The sequence below is a fragment of the Octopus bimaculoides genome, chromosome 3, assembly GCF_046866305.1.
Source record: "Octopus bimaculoides isolate indiv1 chromosome 3, ASM4686630v1, whole genome shotgun sequence".
Lineage (NCBI taxonomy): Eukaryota > Metazoa > Mollusca > Cephalopoda > Octopoda > Octopodidae > Octopus > Octopus bimaculoides.
Genome location: NC_142930.1, coordinates 75,697,327 through 75,722,424, shown reverse-complemented (window position 1 = coordinate 75,722,424; position 25,098 = coordinate 75,697,327). Strand labels below are relative to the sequence as shown.

General features: G+C 35.4%; 1 protein-coding gene across 1 annotated transcript in view; it reads right to left on the bottom strand.

The window, feature by feature from the left end:
- LOC106877699 (neurexin-4) overlaps positions 1-22,211 on the bottom strand; it is a 303,409-nt gene extending 281,198 nt beyond the window's left edge. The window contains exon 1 of the mRNA XM_052966322.2: positions 21,998-22,211. Within this exon, the coding sequence (XP_052822282.2) occupies positions 21,998-22,079 (82 nt within the window). The 5' untranslated portion in view covers positions 22,080-22,211. The remainder of the gene's footprint in view (positions 1-21,997) is intronic.
- Between the last annotated feature and the right edge of the window lie 2,887 nt (positions 22,212-25,098).

Below are 25,098 nucleotides of genomic sequence, written 5' to 3'. Positions count from 1 at the left end.
ATATACTAACATAATTACAAAGTTTGTTTGAAGATTTTTTGTTTTTTCCTTTTCTATAAGCAGAAATAATATCTCAGTCTTGCCTATGCAATATTATTTCTATTTAACACAAAATTCTAACTAAATTATTTCCAGAAACATTTTAGTACATACTATTTAGTACTTAGAAGTGTATTTGGCTTTATACTTCTATGTCAATTACACAGCCATGTCCAAATATTATAAATCTGAATTTGTTTTATATTTGCTTTCCATGAGAACATAGGTTGGATATGACACTATGGTCTGGCCCAAGTCAATTCTTATTCAATGTTTCTGCCCTCGTACATGGCTCTTGCTCATATGATCCATTTTAGCAAGGTTTCTGTAGCTGAATGCCCTTTCTAACATCAACCACTTAAGTATACATTTGTGTAGTTGGGTAAAATATTCTGCACTATATTGTATTCTCCATAGTATATTCTTCGTGTAAATACAGCCTTTGTGGACCTTCAGGGGTCTGCAAACTGCAGATTATAACTGCTACTTTGGAGATGGACTAAAAGCTTGAATCATCATGCCTCATTACTAAAAACTTCATATTTTTCATTAATATTTAGCAGAAGTAACATCATCATCATCGTTTAACGTCCACTTTCCATGCTAGCATGGGTTGGACAATTTGACTGAGGACTGGCAAGCCAGAAGGCTGCACCAGGCTCCAATCTGATCTGGCAGAGTTTCTACAGCTGGATGCCCTTCCTAACGCCAACCACTCCAAGAGTGTAGTGGGTGCTTTCACGTGCCACCGGCACGAGGGCCAGTCACACAGTACTGGCAATGGTCATGCTCAAAAAGGTGTTTTTTACATGCCACCTGCACGGGAGCCAGTCCAGCGGCACTGGCAATGACCTCGCTCAAATAATTTTCTAACGTGCCACCAGCACAAGTGCTAGAAGGTAACGCTGGTAATGATTACGCTCAAATGGTGACGATTAACAGAGTTAATAAATAAATGATAAAGAGTCCTGGCCAGTTCCACAAAAAAGTACCCATGCAATGCCACATAAAAGAGCTCGTGAAGCACCACATAAGAGCACCCGTACAGCATCACATAAAAATGCCCGTGTGATGTCATGTAAAAGCAACCAGCACACTCTGTAAAGTGCTTGACATTAGGAAGGGCATCCAGCTGTAGACTGGAGTCTGGTGCAGCTCTGGTCAAACCATACATCCCATGCTAGCATGGACAACAGACGTTAAATGATGATGATGATAGATATATGTATACAAACTCATATTTTGAATTCTATTTTTCCTGTTTGCATCACCAAACCTGTACTAACAATCTTACTAACAGGCTGTAATAGCACCAAACCCTAAACTCTCTACTTGATAATATCTGCCAAGCCTTCATATATTCTACACAACATATTACAGGAAACAAGGGATCCCTATGTGGTCAATTGACCTGTCAGAAATACCAGCCAAGTAACACTAGCCATCTTAAAGAAAGAAAGTCAAACATCATCTGTGATATACAAAACAAAAGAAAATGAAAGAAAGAATAAAAAACAAAAAGGCTGGTTACAGTTGCAATGTCTTTGATTATAGGTTTGCTCATTCAGGGATGTTCTGGGACAAAACAATAATTGTTTTAATCCTCTTGAATTAGCCAAATTTGAGAAGGATATGTCTAACATTACCAATGAAGGAGTTCTGAATAGAATAACCAGAGACAAAAATAGAATTTTCAAAGATTAACATCAACTATTTTTTGTCAATGTGGAGCACTCAAATATAATGTGAAAGAAAAACTTTCCAGATACTCTCCATTTGCTAGGCAAATGTCTTTTACTATAGCCCTAGGTTAGCTTTAAAGCCCTTTGTGAATGAATCTGCTAAACAAAAACTGAAAGAAGCCCATCATATGTGCGTGTGTGCATATATACACACACATATTTATATATATATATATATATATATATATATATATATATAAAATACATTAAAAGTGAGCTTGATTCTTGCTTGCTTGCAATGTTACCCAGCCAAACTGGTGCATAAATGGAAAATATTATGAATTAAGTTGCCCCTGAAATGTGGATACAAACAGAATAAAACAAGTTTCATGTAAATCAGACAACTGGTTATTGAGATATTAGGGGCTTTCAGGGTATAAATACCATTGTGTATAATGGGAAAATTCTCCGAAAATAACTTAACCCTGAAAGAGAAGAAACTCTTACCTTTCAATTAGATACAGTGACTTGATAATGAAAAAATATGATTTGTTTTTTACAGTAAATGTTTCTATTTTCGCTTTTGTTAAACATAATATTTTAATCCTTTACAAATATTTTTAAGAGAATGTAATTCCAAAAATGTAAGTTGTTTGTACAGTAAGTATTTATATTTTAGTTTTTTTTTAACAGACAATACTTTAATGCTTTTTTAAATTATTTTCAAGTGAACACCAATACAAAAAGATTTTTTGGCATATTTAAAAAATATTTTAAAGTGAAAATGACTTTAAAAATACGGTAAATATTTCATAAAAGACCCATTTGTAACCTTGGTGTGAAATAATTTTTTTCCATAGTTTTTTTTCAAGTGCATTCAACGTATCTCACCTCTGAAGATTTGGCTGTAATTTCTAGCACACTCTGCTCCCATGTAACCACTATTTGCGATAAAGGACCTGAAATACCTGTTACGTGGTAGCAAGGTATGCAAGAAATAGCAACCAAATTTTCCCTTTTCTGGAGAAAGGTGCCGTTTATGCATGATAAACATTCATTGAAAGTATGCGAAATAACCTGGAAAAGAAAAAAACTCATAAAACAAAACTCTGTTGCTGGGAAACTCAGACACTTTCCCACTGATCCAACTGGTCATGGGTAGTCTAGTGTATATGTATATATACCCCTCGCTGGTCACATGTGTCCATTTGCCATTTCTTTTCGGTTTCTGACCACCTAAGCTTCGGACGCACTTATTCGCCCCTCCTGTTCGTGCTTCACAGCGTTCAATATACACACACTTCTCCACGTCTGGCTGTACAGCCTTTTTGTTTGTTTATTTCACCGTTTTGTATTCCTGTCTTGTTTTCTGTCCGCCACTATCCTCCATGAAAAAAATTTAATTTGTGTTCGTGGGAAGAGCCATTTTAACGATGCATCCTGCCTTAACTCTTCGAAATGCCAGTGTTTTAATGGTGGCAGCTGATGAAGGATATATTCTCTATGTGGCCTGCTTGTTTTTTGTAACTTGTTTATCATTTTGTCCATGTTTTTTGCAACGTCATGTACCCAGATATGTATCTATATGTACATGTAGATGAAAGTATGTACATACATATACATATATATGCATCTACTCATATATTGTTTATATATATATATATATATATATATCTATCCACAAATTTTTTTTTTATTATTTTCTTTCTGTTCATTTCCTCATGTTCCGTCCTGTTGAAGAGCATAGGCTCAAAATGTAAAAGACTATCTCACCTTCCTGAGCATCAAACTAATACACCTGCTTCACCTACCGTTCCAGCAGACACTCTAGTCAAATCGACTACATCCTCGCCAGAAATAGGGAAAGAGGGCGGTTTATAAATGCCAAAACCTTCCCAGACGAAGAATGTACTCCTCAACACAGATTAGTAGTTAGCGACTTCGGGATCAAGGCAAAATGGATGCCCAGAAGTAGACAGGCTTGAAGGAGAAGGACAGAGATTTAGAGACATATTACTCGAAGCATTTGACGAAATAGAAGGGGATATAGCATCATACAACATGGAAGACGACTGGAGGTTTCTACGGGACAACCTGCTGAGAGCCACCGACCAGACCTGTGGCTGGTGTAAAGTCCCCTCTCGATCCAAAGTAACGTGGTGGTGGAACAATGTGGTCGGCAGGGCTATTAGACAAAAGAAACAGGCTTGGAAGGACTGGAAGAGCGGAGGTAGCATGGAATTGTATCAGACAGCTAGAAGGGAAGCTAGGAGACAGGTTTACTTAGCCAGAGGGGAAGCAGATAAGAAAAAGTTTGCCAATGTTCTGCGCCGTGAGGACCAAAGACTTAAAGTATTTCGTGTTGCAAGACAGTCTGTGAGAGAGAATCATGATGCCGTGGGAGAGAAATGTGTTCACATAGATGATGGTACACTTGCACTAAACGACGCTGCAAAGAAAGAGGTTTGGAGACGCTACTACGAAAGATTGCTCAACAAAGAGAATGAATGGGAGAAAGAGAGTCTGCCGAATGTCGACCCAACAGAGGGACCAGCTATCCGAATTGACAGTACCATGGTAGATAAAGCAATTAAGAGTATGAAGACAGGGAAAGCCCCTAGCCCATCAGGAATCACTGCAGAGATGCTCAAAATATCTGGCAGTGTCGGCTATAGCCTAGTCACCTGTATTGTTAACCAGGTGATACACGAAGGAGTCATACCCAATGACTGGTGTAGCAGCACCATAGTCAACTGCTACAAAGGTAAAGGTGACGCTTTAGATACAAATAATTACAGAGGTATCAAGTTGTTAGATAAGGTAATGAAAGTAACACAGAGGGTCATAGCCCAACTAATTAGGGAGCGGGTCAGTTTAGATGAGATGCAATTTGGGTTCATGCCAGGAAAAAGCACCACTGATGCTATATTTCTGGTAAGACAGCTGCAGGAGAAATACCTAGCCAAGGATAAACCTCTGTACCTGGCTTTCATTGACATGGAGAAAGCCATTGACAGGATCCCCCGATCCCTTATCGGGTGGTCAATAAGGAAACTAGGGATAGAAGAATAGTTAGTGAGAGCTGTGCGAGCCATGTACAGAGACACTGTCAGTAAAGTGAGGGTTGGCAATGAGTACAGTGAAGAATTCCGGGTAGAGGTAGGGGTCCACCAAGGTTCTGTCCTCAGCCCCCTCCTATTTATCATAGTCCTCCAGGCGACAACAGAGGAATTGAAGACAGGTTGCCTTTGGGAGCTCCTCTATGCTGATGACCTTGCACTAATTGCTGAGTCACAATCAGAACTAGAGAAGTTTCAGGTGTGGAAGCAGGGACTAGAATCAAAGGGCCTTAGAGTCAACCTAGCTAAAACCATAGTCCTAATAAGTAGGAAGGTAGACAAAACACAAATCCCTTCACGTAGATGGCCCTGCTCGATCTGTAGAAAAAGGTGTACCCAGTGCAAGCTATGGACACATAAGAGGTGCAGCAATATCAAAGGCAGGTTAACTAGGAAGTTAGTTTTTGTATGTGGCAGATGTTCAGGTGCAATAAACACTGAAAATGTGCAGAAAACAACTTCTGTCACATTCCAGGGAGAAAAACTAGACGTAGTTGATAGCTTCCACTATCTGGGTGACCAAGTTAGTAGTGGGGGAGGGTGCACTGAAAGTATAGCTGCTAGAATAAGAATAGCCTGGGCAAAGTTCAGAGAGCTCTTACCTCTGCTGGCGACAAAGGGCCTCTCACTCAGAGTAAAAGGCAGACTGTATGATGCATGTGTATGAACAGCCATGCTACATGGCAGTGAAACATAGGCCGTGACTGCTGAGGACATGCGTAAGCTCGCAAGGAATGAAGCCAGTATGCTCCGATGGATGAGTATTGTCAGTGTGCATACTTGACAGAGTGTAAGAATCCTGAGAGAAAAGTTGAACCTAAGAAGCATCAGTTGTGGTGCACAAGAGAGACGATTGCGCTGGTATGGACATGTGGCGAGAATGGATGAGGATAGCCATGTGAAAAAGTGCCACACCCTAGCAGTTGAGGGAACCTGTGGAAGAGGCAGGCCCAGGAAGACCTGGGATGAGGTGGTGAAGCACGACCTCTGAACATTAGGTCTCAGTGAGGCAATGACTTGTGACCGAGACCTTTGGAAATATGCTGTGCGTGAGAAGACCCGGCAAGCCAAGTGAGACCAAAATCCAAGGACTCTGCCAGGGATGTAGCCAGCCCACTTACACATAACATTCCTTCATTGGACACTCATCTCCGCTTGCGAAGACCTGTTGAGGCAAGTGAAATCGAAATCGAACTAAATTGGTAGACTGGCACCCATGCCAACGTCTCTTTCATTGAACACTAAAACTCAGCTTGCGAAGACCTGTTGGGGCAAGAGAAAGCGAAATCGTGATGGCACCTGTACCAGTGGAGCACTAAGAGCACCGTCTGATCGTGATCGTTGCCAGAGCACCAACTGTCTGGCTTCCGTGCCGGTGGCACGTGAATAGCACCATTTGAGCATGATCGTTACCAACATCACCTTCCTGGCACTTATGCCAGTGGCATATGAAAAAACATTCGAGCGAGATCGTCGCCAGTACCGCTGGACTGGTTCCTGTGCAGGTGGAACGCAAAATACACCATTTCGAGCGTGGCTATTGCCAGTACCGCCTGACTGGCCTTCGTGCTGGTGGCACGTAAAAGCACCCACTACACTCTCGGAGTGGTTGGCGTTAGGAAGGGCATCCAGCTGTAGAAACACTGCCAAATCAGATTGGAGCCTGGTGTAGCCACCTGGTCCACCAGTCCTCAGTCAGATCATCCAACCCATGCTAGCATTGAAAGCGGACGTTAAACGATGATGATGATAATGATATATATATATATATATATATATTGAGAGAGAGAGAGAGAGAGACTGGCACTCTGTCAGTTATGATGATGAGGGTTCCAGTTGATCTGATCAATGAAACAGCCTGCTCATGAATTTGACATGCCAGTGGATGAGCACTCCACAGACACACACACCCTTAGCGTAATTCTCTAGGAGATTCAGCATGACAGTGTGTGACAAGGTTGGCATTTTGAACTAGAGGTACAAATCATTTTTGCCAGCATCATTCTTACACCCACTTTTCCATGCTTGCATGGTTTGGATGGAGTTTACTAAGGCAGATTTTTTACAGCCAGATGCCCTTCATGCTGCCAACTCTCACCCATTTCCAAGCAACATATTTCCCCAATGGCCAGACATGTTCTTGCAGAATACTAGAAATGAGAGACACTGCTTGTATGACAGTGACAATCAATTTACAACTATCATGTGATGTGAAGATGAGGAGACATTAACATACACACACATATACACAACAACACACAAACAAATGATGGGCTTTCTTCAGTTTCTGTCAACCAAATACATTCACAAGGTTTTGGTTGGCCAGGATTATAGAAGACACCCAAGGTCCCATGCAGTGTGACTGAACCCAGAACCATGTGGTTGAGAAGTAAACTTCTTACCACATACCCATGCCTGCACCTTCATACATCCATACACATACATGTCTGCATGCATCATGTTTATGATTTGGTTACATTTGCATTTTCCAAAAAGTACAAGCAGTGATGAGTGCTGTTATCATTTCTCCTGTCAACAAATCATTTGCTAGCATTGCACATTCAAAAATGTGTAAAATAAGAGAACCTTTATTTGAAGAGCAGATGTGTTAATAACAAGAAGAGCAGTTGGCTATAAAGCCTTCAATTGTCTAACCCATGCCAGCAGGAACATAAAAACAAATTTCTACCGAACAGACAGAACTTCTTTTCTTTCTGTGTATAAGATAGTTCTCTTGCCAAAGCAAATTGTTTTCTTTCTTAAAATCTTGTAAATAATTTCACAGTTTCTGTTCCAAACCTGTAACCATGAATGACTGATTATTCATATTTTTGACCAAGATTGATATTCTAGCAATTACTTTCAAACAAGAATGCCTTCTATTCTAGCTAAGATGTTGGATTTCTTTCATATGTCTTTAAATAGTACTACAGAAATATGAATATCTTATTCCAAAATATGCATACCTCCTCCTGAAATAAAGGGTCTAACTTCACTCTGTATTGTTATTGCCAATATTCCTAGCCATTTCTAGGAAGTTGTATTCAATATTATCCAACTGTAATATATGATATTCCTGGTCAAAATTCCAATCAACTGATAATATAGAACCATACTTTCTTTATTTATGATATTCCAAATGCATGAGTTTATGGAACACTTTCTTGCAATGCTGCATCACCATCTCTGGTATTCTATCTGGATCAGTTATCTTCTTAAATCACTTCCTGTTCACCAATGATATATCAGACATCAATAACAATAGACATTGCAATATTGATGACACTGATGACAATTCCCACACTTCAGCCTTTAAGTCCCATACTGTCAATGCCTAATACTTCTTCCTTCCTTTAACAAAGGTCTTTTGCACATCATCCATGAATTTGCTTACAAAAGAATAAGGTAATCCAAATATTATTTCTCAGGGAAGAGTAACTATACTAATATTCCATTTTCTCATAAACAACAGCTAATTAACATAATTCTTTTCTAAATACATGCAACAACTTACCATTACCTGTGACAAGTCTTGGAAGCCTTACAGGCTAAATACTACTAACATACAATCAAGACTACATTTTTCTAGAGTGTGAATTACAATTCTTCTTGGGATGCTAGATTAAAAATAATATTGGAGAATCATATGTAAATTCTGTACTTCAACCAAATATACACCATGGGACACTCAATTTAATATACCATATATACTCAAGTAATAATCGATCTCATGTAGAAGTTGACTCCCTATTTTTGACCAAAAAGTTGGGAATTTTCCATAGACCATGTATAAAAGTCGACCCTAATATTTCACAAACAACAGGACATTTGTGGGTCAAGATACCATATTATCCTGTACATAGAAATAACATTTACAAAATTGTGTGGCTGGAATGCTCAATGCATATAGTAAAACACATTTAATAGCAAGCACTACACATCTGTTGATGGGTGCTACATCACAACTAAAATGTATGCATAGGATATGCTTCAAGCCTGCATACATCTTCAAGTACAATAAACATATGCATCATACACTCATTGTTTACATAGTGAGAAACATGTTTCACAGACAGCACTATCAGCAAACAACAGCAAACACCACTATATGAATTCATACAGAGGCATGACTTCAGTAAGCCTAAAAACATTTAGTTCATCACTAGATCAGTGGTTCCCAAACTATTTTTGCCATGGAACCCTTTGACATTTTTTTTTTAAATGTGGAACCCCTGATAGCTTTCAGGGAACCCTGGGGTTTTGCAGAACACACTTTGGAAATCCCTGCTCCAGATTAACAATTCTACACCATATTATGAACATTTACTGGTAACTGCACATGACATCCTGCAGCTTTATTTTTTCATTTATGTTGAGAACAACTTATACACAGAACATGACACATTGCTTAACTTATAAGAATCATGTGGCAAACGCATTCCACGAAATGACAACTGACCATGAGCATGAATACGATAGCACCTAGGCTGAAATGCATTAATGTTATATTATGAGATATAAATTGATTTCACTCAGCTAGTCAGTTTGATGGACACAAATAAAAGAGAAAGTGTAAATATTTATATAAAGCTACACGGTCTTGTTTATGGGTTTTGTTATTTACTAGGACGTGTGTTTTGATGCATAGAATCGGTAATATTACTGTAATTCATTGTGTCTTTGTTTTTATTTGCTTAAAGATCAGTTGGGCTTCTGCTGCTGATAAGGTACTTTGGATTCCAGCTTGAATTTCAGCACCTCAAAAGCAGTATCCATGTAATAGTTGACCCCATAAATTTGACCTTAAAAAATTCGACTTTTACACAAGTATACATAGTAAATATACATGTATGAAAATATTCATGCATTAACAGATAAATATACATAAATCTTATGTCAATAGAAATACAACTAGAGGATGGAAAGGAAGAAAAAAATTAATGAAGTTTTGCAAGTATAGAAAATATATATCAAAGCACTACGCTATATTGCTGACAGATACAGGAAAAAAATCATTTGCAACATAGGCAAAAGCCTCCAAATTTGGAGGGAAAAGATTCATTAAATCACTTAAAGTACTTAACTGGTACTTATTTTGTCAACTCCATAAAAATTTATATTCAAAATGTAACTAAATACCACAAGGCCCCTTCTAATTCTGCCATCCAATACACTTAAAGATGAGAAAATATTAAAAAGCCTATGTTCATAGCGATGAAAACTATGTAAAGTCTATTAGCTCTAATGTTAAGAAAATCATCCCAAGGTAATTTGCTTAATTTTTTTGTTTATATTAACCAAGGTATCTCAAAACTTCTTGCTCTAGTTCGTCTTCAATGCTGTCTGCAATCACAAAACTTGTTCTAGTCTCTACATAAGATCAATGTGATTCCAAGGCCCGTTATTTAAATTATACCACCATCTCATCTACATTATATGCCACTTACACCTTCTACTACAGGTGAAATTTAAGAATTCTCATTGATTTTTATTTATCTATTCCAAGCAATATTTTACCATTTGTAAGTTTCTTCTCTGAACAGGAATTGTTTTCATAGACTTACATCCTTTACATTAGCAACTCAGGATAAAAATGTCACAGAGTAACTTGCTGGGAATGTTTACAGTTCATTGAAGAAGAACGATCAAATTAATATTTCAAAATTACTTTGCACATATGATCATATGTTTTATATAAATTTTCAGTGAAGCTGTACAAAGCTTCAGACTTACTAATGTAAGAATATTGCTATGACATTATGGGAGGATAATATAAAGTGAAGTTAATATGTGTATGATGATAGATCTATAATGCATGTCTGTGGGTGTATAATACTAATAATCAATTACCGTGACTGCTTTATATACTCCAACACCAATCAAGATCCCAAATTAGAAACATGTCTAGTTCGTTCTTTGATGATAAATATCGACAAAATTTCCTTTAGCTACCAAAAGTATTTGAAGAAAATAACTTAGAGCTCAAGAAGATATTAGTAATCTCTCTAGACAAAAGTTTATCAGTGATTCAAATTTAGAATAAGTAATTTCGATATAGAAATGTTACTATATGTGAAAATTAGTGTGGAACAGACAGAAAGTCAAAATAAGTATTCGAGATTTTAGTGCTCTCTATGGACACAAAATGTAGCATTTTATTGGTAGACCCTTATGCTAAGAAGGCTGGATAGAGAAAATAGGGAATAATAGCAAAGAACACAACCACTCCAAAGGTCAACAAATCCCATCAAAATCTGATGTACACAATAAAAAATTATCTGTTCTAGATTAGAACTGAATCATTAGTTGAAGAATGTGTGAAACAACTTTTGATTTACAAGTATATGCCATAAGAAGGGAAGTATATTGGAAAAATTAACATCTAGTGTTGCTATATATCTTGTACCAAATTTGATTCTTTCACTCATGGATTCTACAAGCTCTATAACTTTCAAATGAAACAACAACAACTAAAAATGTTTATAGCCACAGAGAATCTGACCAAATATTGGGCTCCCACCAGCAACTAAATAAAAAAAAAGATTGCAAATATAACACTATTTTTCTTTTATAAGTGACTCAGAATATGAAGGCAAGTTCCCATAACCTTTGTGAACACTTTCATATTGGTCACATGAAAAAAGATGATATGCAGTTTGAACATATGCATGCCGATATCTACAGAAAAAACATAAGCATAGAGAGAACTCCAAAAGGTTGCAGTTCTTGCAAGGAACAACTAAGTACATGCAACATTAGGGGTGATGTAAGGAGAAATAAGTTTATCAATGGAGTTAAATAAAAAGTTTTCTTTTCTATTTTTTGTTTTACAAAATCGTATCAAATACTTTATTTTCCAAATCAATTAGGCAGTGTATTTCATTAGAATTATGGTCATAGAAGATGAAAGAAATGAAATACATGAAGATAAAGGGAGACTGCAGAACTTCATGGGTGACAATTCCTAGAGTTTTTTTAAAATGTTTTATAGTCTGTATTAAATGTCAGTTCTAAGAAACTGCTGGGAATGAAAATAATTTGATAAAGAAGACTGGCCAGAAATGTGATAGATGATAAGAGGTCACAAGTTAATGATGGTGCAACAGGTTAGTGGAAAAACTTTCAAAACAATTCATCCTATTTACAGACAGTTTATAGCAACAAACTCCTACTAGGTTTTAACCTTCATTAATACAAAATAGCTGAAACCAATATAGAAATGAGAAAAAAAAAAAATCATTTGCATCATTGCATAATTATAATAAAGATTTTCTCTGTGCAACAGAAATTCATAGACCTGCCTCTGAATTTCTGTTACTTAGACGTTGACTGAATATGTTTTCTTGATATACTCTAGTGCTTTTCTTAATAATTTGGCAACTTCTGTATGCCCCAGTGCATTTACGATTACAATAAATTCATAATCACATAAAAATTTCTATCAAAATAATGTCACCGACAATTGATTGTCTCTGAATGGCTCCAGGAAAGTTTGTTAATTTATTTAACCAACTTTTGCTAATTCCAATATAATATCTTTGGCATAAGAAAGAAAAAGAAAAGCAGCTCTATATCAAATATTTTGGCTATTTATCTCAAGTAACTAAAGATATACTCCAAATGAAAAATATAGAACATTGTTGATTTATTGTGGGAATAAATGTGTTTGGTAGAATTTGTTGCAATTGAGAAATATGATTTTCTTAATTTTGAAATCCTTTGAATGTTGGACAGTAATAAATAGAAACATCTACACATCGAATGCATATAAGCCTATAATGATCCTTCCAACTTTAATTACATTTTTGCGAAAAACTTTATCTTTAATGCATTTTCTAGTAAATTCAAATGCTCTTATGTTGACAACTCAATAGTACAAACTTAAGGAACTTTCAACAAGTCATAATAAACAGTTATTTTAATGAGAAGTCTTTCCAAAGCACCTTAATTAAATCTGACTTACAAAGCCTTTAATTAAATCTAACTTACAGAATACCTGATAAGACTTTAATTCTAAATCACTAATCACATTAAATGAAAAAATTACATCCAGAAAAAGACTTATGACTTAAGAATTGAATAATACAACTAACAACTAAGAAGTCAATTTCTATGTTTTCATTCTTCCTTAGAATTCAAAATGTATTTCATCATCAAATGATAAGCATGTAGAACTTTTTGAAATGAGTAATAAAGTCAAAACAGAAGATGTGAAAATATCATAAAGATAAAAAAAAAAGTTACTTTGAATTTTCTCGAGATGCACTGTGAAGTGAAACAATTTTACCAAAGTAATGAGGTATTAAAATAATTGAGATGCTAAAATAACAGTTATCATCATCGTTGTTTAACATCCACTTTTCATGCTGGCATGGGTTGGACGGTTTGACTGAGGACTGGCGAGCCAGAAGGCTGCACCAGGCTCCAATCTAATCTGGCAAGGTTTCTATAGCTGGACACTCTTCTTAATGTCAACCACTCCGAGAATGTAGTGAGTGCTTTTTACGTACCACCGGCATGGGAGCCAGTCAGGCGGTACTGGCATCGACCACACTCAAATGGTGCTTTTTACATGCCACTGGTACAGTAGCCAGTCAGGCAGCACTAGACATTAACCCTTTTGTTACCATATTTCTGTTGAGATGCTCTGTGTCACTTTCAATTAATTTTAAATATAACAAAGAATTTAGTAAAATAACTTAGTTATCATTAAGCTAGTGTTAGGAACATAAATTGTGACTAAGGTTTGATGAAAGATTTTAATTCAGAACTTTTGAAAACAAGACATTTGTACTACAGAACCAGAGGTGGTTTCAGCCTAGTTGATATCAAAAGGGTTAATATGTAATGAAATCAATGAAAACTATTGTTTGAGCAGGTACTAGTTGGTAGTTGATGTAGGGATAGACATCATAAGTTGAGATAAAGTTGGAAGAAACAATAAAAAAATACCATAACCATCACTTGCAAGTGAGTATGTGGCAGCCTGTATCATGCTTTCACTAATTGTTTTAGCCATCTAAGTAATTGCAAGCAGACAGACACCCTTAAATCCTTAAACCAGTGGAATATCTGGTGTGTAACAACTAGAAGGGGAGAATACTGATCTCATCTCAGCTGAGTAAACTAGAGTAATATGAAATGAAGTGCCTTGTTCAAAGGTACAATGCACTACTTGATCTAAGAACTAAACCTATGACATTATGCTCATGAATCTAATACTCTAACCACAAAGCCATGTGCCTTCACAAGATGAAGTAGGTCACAAATAATAGATCATGGTCAAAGATATGTAGGTAGCTAGGAAGTTCATATAAATGTAGAATGGATATATTAAGATAGTCTGTAATAGAAACACTGAAGATAAATTTCTTGCAAAATCTATTTAAAACCTACTAACTGATGATAAACTGAATTGTTTTTACTTTGTAACCAGTAATAACAAGATACTCCAAGAATGACTTAATGGAAACAAAATTAATGGAGAAGTCAATAACAATTGCATAACCATCCAAGAAGATACAATTTCATAATTATTGTTTCTATTCCAGGAGATTGTTTTAAAACCAGATAGCTATTATAAGGAAATGAAAAGTTAACAAAAAGTATTGCCAATATTGTTGTCAATATGAAGGCGGTGAGCTGGCAGAATTGTTAGTATGCCGGGCAAAATGCTTAGTGGTATTTCATCTGTGTTTATGTTCTGAGTTCAAATTCCACTAAAGTTGACTTTATCATTCATCCTTTCAGGGTTGATAAAATAAGGACCAGTTGTACACTGCGGTTGATGGGATTGACTTATCCCTTCCTCGAAATTGTTGGCCTTGAGCTTAAATTTGAAACCAATATAGTTGTCAATATTCAATAACATAACGAAGTTACAAAACTGGTAGCAGAAATTTGATCTGTCTGGTTGGTCTTGACTACTAAGGTCTGTAATTTTATCTGTTTAGTTTAATTCTGACTGACTTTAATCATAAGCTTTCTTCTTTTAATTTTGTCCTAGACACAACATGAAGAAATGATGGAATGATCATACGAGGAACACCTTTAACTCTTTTGATATCAGCCTCCCTAAAACCACCCCTAGTTGTATGATCACTTCTTTAAAGTGAACGAAATTAAAACCATCCATCAAAATATGTTAATTTAAGTTCCAAACACCAGCTTAATGCCAACTAAGTTATTTTGCTAAATGATTATTTTCAAAATTAATTGAAATGAAAAAAAAGGCATCAGAGGGGCGATGCATACCCTGTGCACAGATAAATTTTTTTGAAAATTATAGTGAGGCCTACAATGTGTTGCTTACCCATGCTTTTTAAGTGAACTGAATGAAGCTTTGTAAGTGTTTGACTAAAAGAGGATTAGAAGCCTAAGTACGGTGAAATTAAGAAATCAACTCGTAAATAAACAAGACCCTTGAATCCATCACTGTACACACACATGCACACATCTATCTGTGCATTTATGTATCTACCCACATACGTCTATGCACATAGGTAGATCATGATCTATATACACACAGACGAGGGTTGATTCATATGAAAAAGAAAGTGAACAAAATGAAATACTTATGGAAAATATTGCATAGCAAAGTCTTTCAATGATGGCAGGTGAATCAAACATACTGTAGTTCATTGTAGGATATAAATAATATGACCACTTGCTCATCAGGAAATCTGTATGTTCGATTTCTCTTTAATTTTCTTAAGTATCACCATTAGAGGTATTTATGCTTCAGTGAAATTTTAAAAATCAACTCATAAATAAATGAAACCCTCAAATCCATCAGTGTACATAAACACACGCACACACACACACGCATATCTATGTATGTATTTATGTATGTTTGAAAATAATCAAACTAAATTTTCATCATTTCGAGCCACTTACCGAATGAGTATTTCTGCCAAATTTGGTGAAAATCTCTTCAGCAGTTTTCCAGTAATTTTGCAAACACACAAAGATGAGTTGAGTGATTACAATACCCTGCTTTCACTTACATGCAGAGGGCAATAAAGGTAGTCTATTTCAAAAGAAATATGGTAACAAATGTGTTAATCATAGATCTGCTAAACTGGGGTTGACTTCAACAATGTAATTTGAGTGGTATACTATCCAAATAGAACTCTGTCAATCTTTCACATGAATAGTGACTTCTCATGGATACTATACTATATTAAATGAGATAGTAGGTAACTACTCCTATGTACTTAACCACATATCAGGAATTAAACAAGGCTAAACAATGATAGGCAATAAATAGGAACTGAACTTTGTTACATTGCAATAAAGTATTAAAAAGTCCTCCAAGTATTTATAACTACAACACAAATGGGAACCCATTAGCAAGAAATTACATGTTAAATAGGTCCACTCTTTGTTAAAACTCAACACTGAATTCGCTGATGAAGACAAGTATCAGAATTTCAAAAAGAATTCATGAGAATTAACTAATTCGATTTTAAGGCAATGTTTAAATGAAGATTTTTTATTTGCTTCATATCAGCATCCACAAAATAATTTCAGACACAGTGACTTGTCTTGGGGGTCATTAGATCAGTTAATCTAAAGATTGGTGGTATTACTTTCAGGGCTATTACTATGGAGAATCAAAGAACTGAAAATTGAAGATACTTGCAACTAACATGTAATCAGGAAATGAAGAAGAAATAAAATATTTATTTAAAAATAAATAAATGAAATTTATTTCTAAAATTAAGCACGTAAAAATGAGAAGCACGTGAGATTATTGTTCTAGAAAGTATAAGAAAAAGGTTTTAGAAAAGAATTAATGGCATTTGTTGATAGAAAACCAATGAGACTCCCACCCACGAAGTTCGTCATCAACACGATTTGGGTCAAAAGCAACTGCCAAGAATGCTCTTCAATTCTTTCTCCTGTAACAACCTTTAACTTACGACATTGGTTGTCTTTTTTTCTCTTCTTTTATTCTTTGCTAAATATAATCTCATTAAAATGTTTCTAACCTAGTGTGAGGCTAGTGAAATTGACTTTTTAATTAATTTTTAAAAATTGCCATTAATTTCTTTTTCAATCACTTATTTTTTTCTTTCTCAGAAACACTCGTGGGATTGTCTACATCTTTTAGTTATATTTTTATTATTGTTAGTGCTTAAGAAAATACTCAAAATAAATAAAATAATTAGAAGTTGATTAACAACAAGGGGAAAACAGTACAATAATAAAACTTCATCGATTTGAAATTTGTAAAGAAGAAATAAGCTATGATTGTTAACAATGAAAATATATTTCTTGTCAGTATTTTCTTCAGATGAGAGCATTTATGGTGAACTGGCTCCATTTATATTAGCCAAGTTCAATATATAGGAAAGAATTGTAGGCAATCTTTGGTTTTATGTACATATATCTGTGGAACTGATATTGTAATTGTTTAGAGGTTGGTTTATTTTTCTGACAATCCTTCCTATTAAGTTGTCGACAACACAATTAATTTGTAACAACTTTTCCTATCCAAACCCAGTAACTACGTGCAGGGTAGGTATTTGGAGGTGTGGCGCCCATTTGGGTGAGGTGAGGGGGAATTTCCAAGGGAAAAATTATTTGTAGCATATTAGATTAGATTAGTTGATAGCACAAGAAGAAAAAAAAAACAAAAACAAAAAAACAGGAAAATGCATTATTTCCCACCAAAATTTAGTTCGGTGTTAAACTATAAATTTACCAAAAATTTTCACCCTCAGTGAGCGCGGGCAAAAATTGGAAAGAAATTTAACAAGATCCCAAGGAAACTTTTATCTGTTGCATGATGTTATGCTAAGAGACATACATAAAAAGCAAATTAATAATTAGAATTTTTCAGAACCTGGTTATATACTTGCCTTATATTTTTTTATATAACCTCTGTTGTAGAAAAAAACAGACCTGTCTGCTTGTTTCTTAGCTGTATGGTTCTGAATTTAGCACCACTGTGTGACACCAAATGTCTCTTACTATAGTCCCCCCCTGTGTGTATGTGGCTGTGTTTGTGCTTGTCCAAAAACCTGAATGGGAGTCATTGCAAAGAGATTTTTCTCTTTTAAACAAGACAAAAAGTTTTATCACACCTCCCCATCTCTCTCTTTCTCTTACTGTATACACACACACGCGTGCGCGTATGTATATGTATACGATTCACTACACACTAAAAAATACATATACGTACAATCATACACATGCAAGCATAAACATACATACGCATGCATTCACACAAATACAATGGCTTCAACAAAACCACTATGAAAAATAATTGAACTTTTCACCTTTGTTTAACAGAAATTCCTGTGGCCAAAATATTGAGCACACATTTAGCCTTTTGCTTTTATCTTTGTTTTATTTTTTGCTTTCTTTAAAATATACACACACACACATAAAATACACTTTAATTGAAAAGTTTCCCCCCCAAATTAAACATACAAAGTATATTTATAGCAACTCACACATAAACATACGCACACACATATATATATATATATATGTAGAGAACGACCGTGCGAACCAAAGGAGAAAGGTGACGAATGGAAACAGGCTCCTTTTTAACGCGGCGCACGGTCGACACAAAATATGATATATGTTATAATACTATAACATAGAGAATTCGCATGTGTAATGCGAGATTTGCCAGCAAGGAAAAGATAGAGATGACTCAACCAGTGAAGATGTATAACAGTAAGGTCTATTGGAGCATTAAACTATATGTCTGTGTGTGAGTGAATGCGACATAATAAAACACAATATAAGACAGGCCGTCATGTAAACAAAAGAGTGTATGTATACAAATATATGTATATGAATGCAAGAGATACAGAGCACAGAAAAGAGTCTGTAACACGGATAAGAAAATACCAGTTCTCAGTTAAGGTACACAGTAGTTAGAAAGTCTGTATATAAGAGGTTGAGGCTTTGAGGCAGAGCTAAGTCACATGTCGTGCAGTTGAGGCTTCTATGCCAGGCCGGGCTACTTGATACAGATGGTTTCTCGCAGGTGTCGAATTCTGGCTGTTATTTCGTGGTAAACAATTCACACAAACAGGGTTGAGAGAAGCTGCGGTTGCTGTTGGTAGCTTGTGTACGTAATGTCGTGTTGACGCTGGCAACAATGCTTGTAGTAAACAGTTGAACGATGGTGTTGATGTCGTCGCTGGAAACTGGCTGGTTGGTGTTACGTGGTCAACGACCAGACCTTAGCAGGTCTGAAGCTGCGATAAATTGACGTGGGTTAAAGCAGGCTATTTATAGGTACAGAGAGGCTCCAGAAACATTAGAAAAACTCTCTCTCACATGACCTTATTAGATGGCCATGATTGGTCGGTATGCACCCTGGCGCGAAACAGGACTGGAGACAAATGCCGTGCAAATAAAAGTCAGTCAGGGTGATGGACACAGCGGGGGCCAAAGCGGGAAAGAGATGTTACCTGCTACGTTCGCATTTGTAAATAAATAACCGAGAGAAGTGGTTTCACTACATATATATACATACAATTCGTCATACATTTAAACAACCAAATACATACTCTCACATACACAAATATTTTACTCAAATATGCCCATAAACACCCCCAAACATTCACATACACACATACAATTGACCCTTACACTTGACACAAGCAAATTCGGATGAATGGGTTTGGTATCTTGTGTCCCTAAAGTGTAGAAAGTACGTTTTTTTAAGGAGCATTTTTTTATGTAGATTTTTTTAAACTTCAAGGTGACCACCTTCATGAAATGTCACAGAATAGCATGTGGCCTCTTTGGGCGCGGGGCCCGATTGGGAGCAATCGGTTCAATTGGTTTAAGGCTGGCTCTGATTACATGGAACTTCGAGTTCAATGGTTAAAAACGAATTATTTCACGTTCCCTCGAAGATACTTGATTCTTATGATGTATTTGTAGGCCTTTCACAGTTACTTTAACAATCCTGTTATTAAATTAAAACTTAAAAGTGTCGTTCTTAAAAAGTTAAATATTTTAATAAATAAGACACTAACGGGTCATTACATATAGTATTTAGAAAGTGACGTTTAAGCATTCACATATTCCTTGCGCTTACTCAGATACCCAAGTCCATTTTTATATTTTCCTGGGCTGTTTCCTTTTTTTCCCTATCAATCCTGCGGGAGTGTAGGACAAAAGTCCCATAAGCTCCATATCCCGTCCTGCGAGTATATGGACCTAAAATCCAAAGATCTCTCGTACAATTCTTGACTCTTGCAATAAAATGTTTGGAAAAGTTAACCGTCATGCAAAAGTCTATGTAATTGTTTTGTCTGTTGGACCAATTTAAGGTTATGGTGAGCCAACGAAAGAGACATTATGTGGTCGCTCGAATTGTTTTCTCAAAAACGAAACCCTGAGCGCAGTAGTTCTTGATCGGTGTGTTAGGGTATGTAAGTAAGGCGCTGATTTTAAATAAATATCATTTAAAGCTTTGGGAAATCCATACTAATGCTCGAGCATCATGAAAGACATGTTATAATCTTGTTATACACTTGATGATTACTGAAAACCAAGAGATAGTTTTGGCTTTTTTTCCTAAATTTTCAACTTTAGAATAGTTTTAAAACTTTACAAACGAAGTGCGAAAGCAAACTACTCTGCCATCTTAAAAAAAGGAAGGACCATATTGTATAATGGAATCCTAGACGCAATGCACTAAGATCGCCAACGTTCCATTCATGACTATCCTGTAAAGGTGACCAGAAATTAATGAGCAGGAAAAGTTACTATTATATCGAGAAAACCAGTCTCACTTCATCGAAATAGGCATAAAAAATAAGTTAAACTAATAAAACAATACTAATATTAAGTCTGGCGAAGGTGGTTATGATTGCGTGGTTATGATTGCGCCGAAAACAAGTGGTGTGCGTATTCTTTACTTCCGTCACTAAGTCCTAAACTATTTTGACACTGATCCCAGAACTTGTATTAATATTTTAAGCCGTTAATTAACTAACAATGACATGAACTTGCACACAATGCCCACACAATTTATATGATGCATTATGTGTTAGCGAAAAATATATTAAATGTTGTTTAATATTTTGAATAAAAAACACCGAAACAAGATCATTAAATCAATCGGTCATTTTTAAAAACTTCTGTGACTTTCTCAGTTTTCTGTAACCATTGTTTCCTGTGACATTTTCTCCTGGATTTATTTTAAAGACGTCTAACTGTTTCCAGCTAAAATTAACAAGAACTTAGCTTATCAAACTTAAAAATCATAGCGGACATAAAAAAAAGTGATTATTATTAATCATCAATGTCAGATATTTAAACAAACACATTCACTTATAATTCTCATTTTCCCTGCACTATTATTGAGTATTATTTCTCTAGACATTATTTCAACACTTAAGAGTCTATTAAATATGAAATTATACCAGCAATCACTAGTATTTATTTTATATTTAAAATGACACCGGAGGGAATTAAATGTGATAATTAGATACAAATGTCTCGCGAAAACAATATTATTTCTATATAAAACTGAGAAGATTTCAATTTTCTTGATATGATTAACATTCACAAGCAGAAGGAAACTACTTTTATGATCGAATATAAATAGAGACTTAGCTTAGATACAAAGTCAAATTTTGAATATTCTTATGATTTATTCCACGAGGCAAGGTAGAAAGAAACTGACTACAATAAAGGGACGTCTATAAATGATTAAAATATACGTTCCAAATATTTGACCTAATTTCACGAGGTCTAAGATCGGTGAGACATTAAAACTGATGTGCTGAAGTGTACCTGTTGCTTATAACAGGGTTTGATAAAATTCAGAATGGGTTTTTCAATACTTCCACAACACTAAATTTATTTTTTTAAAAATATATGTTTGTCTTTTTGATAGCTTCTGTCAATAAATACCATTGGTCAGCCATTATGTTAGAGATAAAGTAGCAAGGGAAAAAGAAATAACGGAAATGCAAACATTTCAAAAAACATGTTTAAATTATTTCTTTAAAACTAAAAAAGATTAATCGGATTTTTTTCTGACAAAACCTCGTCAAAAAATACAAAACGATAATGATATACATAAATATACAAACACGATGATTAAACACTTTCGATATTCAAGTGAAGTTTAATATAGGTTAATGTATTAAAAAAAGTAAAAGAACTTACTTAGATTGGCTGAACATTTTGTATATTCGTTTATCCATAGAAACAAGAAAATTGACCAGAGTAATCGGTAAGTTTTGGTCATGGCCAAACTTCTTTCGTAATTTTTCTACCTGATTTGAGATATAGTGTTAAGTGCGAGTTACTTGCAATTAGTAGGTTGTTTCCACTGCGAGAGGTGACTTGTTCCACACTTCCTGTCCTGCTGGCTACTGCTGTTGTTACCACACCTGTACAGGTAAGATAGAAAGGTATGTCAGGTGAGACGATTTGTTTGCATGACTCACAGTAAGACAAACGTGCAAACTGCAGAAAAACATGTATTGAAACATAATAATAATATATTTACTGTATTATCTAGATTTAATTATATACATTCAAATATGAAGTTTATAAACTGAACGAAATGCCACTCTAAGTACTGATTCTGGTATGCGGAACTTATATTTGTATATAATGTATATTATATGGTGAGTGTACAGCTGATACGAATTCCAGTTAAACCCCGAATTGTTTACTTTAAACTTTTTTTTTTTTTTTTTTTGCTTTAAAATATGAAAATGCATACAATTCTCTAGAAACTTTGGGGCTTGAGAAAATGTCTTTAAAATTTCCTTACAAGTCTCCTCGGAAGTAAATAATTTATTTACTGAATAAACCCCATCATATATAATTTCTTTACCCTTATATTTTTAATACGATACTACATAATTATTTTATCTTGGAGCAATATCAAATCACTAATATGTGAACACTTATTATAGCCAGACCTTGTTAAGTTACTCCAATATATTCCTAGCCATTGATTTTGTATTTATACATTCCTAGCCATTGATTTTGTATTTAAAGGTGTGTCCATGAATATTTACTTAAACTGAAAAGGCTACTCCATGCAGTATTTAGAGTTCATAGCAAGATTATATTGGGTGCATGCGATTTACGTTAGCGTAACAAATTATTATTTAGTACAGTTTATTTGCCAACAGAATGTGGCAGTCCTATAAAGGACAATGTTACTGTTGTTCAAGCCCCAGGAAAACATCTTTTCCAGCTGGCTATCGACACAGTCTGTGTCCATATAGTGTTTGCAAGGGAGGTCATCGCTCCCATCTCCAGCCTTACGTGATATTCACAGACCATGGTTTCTGGGTGGTTTACTCCTCCTCAGTGTGAGATAATCACTGGCTGTTGGTGAAAGCTTTCTCCCCTTGCAAACACTATATATTCTTTAAGCGACACACAGTAGTAGATCTCGTATAGAGAAAAGCAACTTGTTTTGAATCTCTCAGCGAGAGACATACAGTAACAGTACCAAATAGTAAAGTTTATTTGCCAACAGAATTTGGTAGTCCTATAAAGGACAATGTTACTGTTCTTTAAGCCCCAGGAAAACATCTTTTCCAGCTGGCTATCGACATACAGTCTGTGACCGTATAAATCATTATTTCCTAATATGACAAATATCGATTTCATTACTTACTACAGATAGAAAGTAATCATAAATTTTGTTCAAGACTTTTTGGTAAAAGGGCTGTGTTTCGGATTAGGAAACGAAAGATTAATTTTTACTTCTGGCTTTAGCAGCGTAAGTGTCAAATTTGGATCAACTGATTGTTCCTGAATTTCCGTAAAAATTTTATTTGTTTACTTTTGTTTTCATGATGTGTGGAAGGCGACATTTGTTTTGAATTTGGAGGAGTAAGTGAAAGATGTATGTACATGTATATGAAATGTTTTTGTTTCAAACAAAAGGAAATTGTGGTTTTGAAGAAAAAGTAAAATTATTCCAAACATCAAAATTTGTTTACATTTTGCCTCTCAATTCCACAGCATTTTCTATTTCAGAATCTTCACCAGTAAAAGTTCTTTGATAATAGCACATTAACCACAACTTCACGCGTACATTCCGGTATGCAGAACTTATAGTTGTATATAATACTAGCCTAAGTATCTGGCATTGCTCAGAAGTTTAAAGAATGTTAAAGGAAATAAATATATCTATTCTGATAAAAAATATTTTTTCAGAAAGATTCTATCAGATGACATGAGTATAAACAAAGTTATTAAAACAAATCCTGAAATCAATCACAATTTAATTTTGTAGAACTTCTAAATATACAATGTTTTCATTGTGTCCTTTAATTGGGGTACAAATAAAAAGAATTTGGGGACTTCCTACTTGCAAACATGCTACATATCATTGCCTATGAGAGAAGTAAGGTTAAGTCCCACAACTTTGAGAGATTGTCCTTGAAATTTGTTTATCAACATAGCAAAACTTAGTTTCACTGGGAACTGGAGCTGTTTAAATTCAAAGATGGAGTCAGATGAGATTAACAGGATCTCACCTTTATATTTTCCAGTGACAATTGTAGCCTCTAGGACATGGGGTTGCATTGTGTTCATCACCAGTCTGGTACCATTGTATAGGTGAGGTGGATCCAGATGCCTGAGCAGCATGATTGAGGCCCCTTTTCTAAGTGTTAAATTGTGAGGTGGCATCCTATATGGCCATAGAGAGTTCAGGAACTCAGTTGGAAAAACTACAGCTTGATCACTGATTAACAGTGAAAGACTGTTCTTGTCCTAGCAACAGCTGCAAGAGATACCAATTGATTTTGTCGACAGCATCATTATGTGGAGCTAAGATGGCTCACTCACATAGCCATTGACTGTTGCTAAAGTTTTGTGCAATGTTTGGAAACGTGCATTTTGAGATCATTGACAGTTGGTACCATCTCACCACAAGGTAGCTTGTGTGACTGCATTTGGTGGACATAAGGCAGTTGCCCACTCTCTATGTTCAAAAGCTGGCATGAAAACAGCCCGGCAGTTTGATCACCAAATAATTGGGTCCTTGTGTTAACTGTCAGGTGCAGTTTGGTCACTTGCCTCCACAGATAGGATTGCTTGAGACAGGCCTTTAGTTCATCTGCCTTTGTACCTTTTTTGGATCACAGGAAGGGTTTTCTGAAATCCCCAGCCAAAACAACAGTGACACCACCCATGAGAATGTCCTTTCCTCTCAAATGTCTTTAAAATTTATAAAGTTTGTTGTGTAAATTGAAAGATATTCTACAGTGTATATTGCCTAAAAGGCCAAA